Source organism: Nanorana parkeri, unplaced genomic scaffold (genome assembly GCF_000935625.1).
Source record: "Nanorana parkeri isolate BGI_ZX_2015 unplaced genomic scaffold, ASM93562v1 scaffold752, whole genome shotgun sequence".
NCBI classification, from domain to species: Eukaryota; Metazoa; Chordata; class Amphibia; order Anura; family Dicroglossidae; genus Nanorana; species Nanorana parkeri.
The window spans coordinates 220,959-224,514 of record NW_017307020.1 but is presented as its reverse complement, the minus strand read 5'-3'; the positions used below and the strand labels follow the sequence as shown (position 1 = coordinate 224,514).

At 49.1% G+C, this 3,556-nt stretch overlaps 1 protein-coding gene across 1 annotated transcript in view; it reads left to right on the top strand.

The window, feature by feature from the left end:
* Positions 1-611: 611 nt before the first annotated feature.
* Positions 612-3,556, top strand: part of LOC108793494 (potassium/sodium hyperpolarization-activated cyclic nucleotide-gated channel 1-like) — a 195,102-nt gene continuing 192,157 nt past the window's right edge. The window contains exon 1 of the mRNA XM_018564451.1: positions 612-955. Coding sequence (XP_018419953.1) covers positions 612-955 — 344 coding nt within the window. The remainder of the gene's footprint in view (positions 956-3,556) is intronic.

Genomic DNA, 3,556 nt, shown 5'->3' with positions numbered 1-3,556 from the left:
CAGACATGGACAGGAGGAAGAGTCTGCTGGCACTGGAGCATTGCACCCACCCATGCACTGATCTCTGGGGGAATACTTGGGGTACAGACAGGGACAGGAGGAAGAGTCTGCATGCACTGGAGCATTGCACCCACCATCCACTGATCTCGGTTGCAATGCTTTACTGGCCCCTATATGCATAAAGATAATAGGCACATTTTTTCTGTAATACATGAGTGTACATTCATTATGAAGGTGGCTTTTCCCTCTAATGCTTCCCTCTTTGAAGCTCCCCTTTGCCTCTTCCCTCCAGACATTTTTGGGCTCTCTATCCGGAGCCGATCAGCTGCCTTCTTTTCAAGGTCTGTTCTCAATGTCACCAGGTACTCACACGCCAGGGGGGAAAGGACGGGTATGGCGGCGTGTGTCCAGCAGGTGGCAGCAGAGAGCAGGCGGCGCAGCAGCACACAGAGCCCCGGCTCCGCACATCAGCTGCAGAGGAGAGGCTGAGCTCCTGAAGGGCATCAGATGAGAGCAGCAGAGGTGTAGAGCGGGAGCCCGGCGAGCCCAGTCTGCTTCTCTCTACATCTATCCCCCCCTCCCGTCTCCTGTCCTCTGCGCCTCTCCCGAGCATGGAAAGCAAATTCAACTCCTCCACCAACAGCAGGGACGAAGGGAATAACGTCTTCCAGGGCAAAGCCGAGAAAAGTCTGACCGCCAGCAGCTCCAGCGTCAAGGACCACGGCAACTCCGTCTGCTTCAAAGGGGATGGCGAGGAACCCGTGGTCGGCTTTGAAGATGCGGAGGGACCGAGCCGGCCGTACGGCTTCATGCAGAGACAGTTCAGCTCCCTGCTGCAGCCTGGAGTCAATAAATTCTCCCTCCGCATGTTTGGCAGCCAAAAGGCAGTAGAGAAGGAGCAAGAAAGGGTTAAAACTGCAGGCGTGTGGATCATACATCCCTACAGTGACTTCAGGTAAACGCTTTACTCTAATGCAAAGCTTAATCCTGCCTATTACCGGGTCCCTTCTGGGTGGCAGATGCCACAAGTAGCGTGCCATCACTCTGCTGTGCGCCTGTCTGTGTGTGCCTATGTGTGTGCCTATGTGTGTCTGTCTGTGTGTGCCTATGTGTGTCTGTCTGTCTGTGCCTATGTGTGTCTGTCCGTGTGTGCCTATGTTTGCCTGTCTATGTGTGTGTCCATCTATCTGTGCCCACCTATGTTTGCCTGTCTGTGTGTGCCTATGTTTGCCTGTCTGTGTGTATGTGTGTGTCCGTCTATCTGTGCCCACCTATGTGTGTCTGTCTATGAGTGCCTGCCTATGTGTGTGCCTATGAGTGCCTGTCTATGTGTGTCTGGCTTCTAGTAATCCAGCAGATAACACTCAAGTAACTTTAAAGTTGTGTGGCATGACACGGTCTGACACTTTAATGGCACAGGAGGGGTTTGAAAGAAGGAGGCATCCATGTCTGCTTTATATCAGCGGCTGGAATTTATTCAGAATGTGCTGCTTTTGTTTTTTTTTCTAGAGTGTTGCTTTGTTCCCCTTTCTAGAGTGTTGCTTCGTTCCCCTTTCTAGAGTGTTGCTTCGTTCCCCTTCTAGAGTGTTGCTCCCCTTCTAGAGTGTTGCTTCGTTCCCCTTTCTAGAGTGTTGCTTCGTTCCCCTTTCTAGAGTGTTGCTTCGTTCCCCTTTCTAGAGTGTTGCTTCGTTCCTTTTTCTAGAGTGTTGCTTTGTTCCCCCTTCTAGAGTGTTGCTTCGTTCCCCTTCTATATTGTTGTTCCCCTTCTAGAGTGTTGCTTTGTTCCCCTTCTAGAGTGTTGCTTCGTTCCCCTTCTAGAGTGTTGCTTCGTTCCCCTTCTAGAGTGTTGCTTCGTTCCCCTTCTAGAGTGTTGCTTCGTTCCCCTTCTAGAGTGTTGCTTCGTTCCCCTTCTAGAGTGTTGCTTCGTTCCCCTTCTAGAGTGTTGCTTCGTTCCCCTTCTAGAGTGTTGCTTCGTTCCCCTTCTAGAGTGTTGCTTCGTTCCCCTTCTAGAGTGTTGCTTCGTTCCCCTTCTAGAGTGTTGCTTCGTTCCCCTTCTAGAGTGTTGCTTCGTTCCCCTTCTAGAGTGTTGCTTCGTTCCCCTTCTAGAGTGTTGCTTCGTTCCCCTTCTAGAGTGTTGCTTCGTTCCCCTTCTAGAGTGTTGCTTCGTTCCCCTTCTAGAGTGTTGCTTCGTTCCCCTTCTAGAGTGTTGCTTCGTTCCCCTTCTAGAGTGTTGCTTCGTTCCCCTTCTAGAGTGTTGCTTCGTTCCCCTTCTAGAGTGTTGCTTCGTTCCCCTTCTAGAGTGTTGCTTCGTTCCCCTTCTAGAGTGTTGCTTCGTTCCCCTTCTAGAGTGTTGCTTCGTTCCCCTTCTAGAGTGTTGCTTCGTTCCCCTTCTAGAGTGTTGCTTCGTTCCCCTTCTAGAGTGTTGCTTCGTTCCCCTTCTAGAGTGTTGCTTCGTTCCCCTTCTAGAGTGTTGCTTCGTTCCCCTTCTAGAGTGTTGCTTCGTTCCCCTTCTAGAGTGTTGCTTCGTTCCCCTTCTAGAGTGTTGCTTCGTTCCCCTTCTAGAGTGTTGCTTCGTTCCCCTTCTAGAGTGTTGCTTCGTTCCCCTTCTAGAGTGTTGCTTCGTTCCCCTTCTAGAGTGTTGCTTCGTTCCCCTTCTAGAGTGTTGCTTCGTTCCCCTTCTAGAGTGTTGCTTCGTTCCCCTTCTAGAGTGTTGCTTCGTTCCCCTTCTAGAGTGTTGCTTCGTTCCCCTTCTAGAGTGTTGCTTCGTTCCCCTTCTAGAGTGTTGTTCCCCTTCTAGAGTGTTGCTTCGTTCCCCTTCTATATTGTTGTTCCCCTTCTAGAGTGTTGCTTTGTTCCCCTTCTAGAGTGTTGTTTCTTTCCCCTTCTAGAGTGTTGCTTCGTTTCCCTTCTATATTGTTGTTCCCCTTCTAGAGTGTTGTTTTGTTCCCCTTCTAGAGTGTTGCTTCGTTCCCCTTCTGTATTGTTGTTCCCCTTCTAGAGTGTTGCTTCGTTCCCCTCCTTGACATTCTATTTTAGAATATTTGGCAGGCTACAGTGTTCCTCTTGTCATTAGACTGTGCACAGTGCCTAGAAGACAAGTGTCAGTGTCTGGGCACAAACCACCATGAAAATGTCTCACCACTTCTATAAACGACCCGAATCTGCAGTGAGAGATTTATAGACTCGCCATGACCTTGAAACTAGACCATGCCTGCTGTAAGATACATGTACAAATGTCCTACAGATGACTGTATTGTATATTGTATTCATAGTGGCCGTGTGAATAGCGGCAAACACCGCACAAGTGTCCTCAGTGCTCCGAAATATCCACTGACACTGCCAACCATTGCCCAAAGTCAGTGCATGGCACAGTGTCTGTCTGTCTGTCTATCTATCTATCTATCTATCTATCCAACCAACCAACCAGGAGTCCTTTTATTTCTTAATGTTTATATAATCTCTCTATCATGTTATTTGTAGTAGCACTTTGTATATATATTTATTTTTCTGTTGTGTAACATAGTGATCTCTCTCTCTCTCTCTCTCTCTCTCTCTC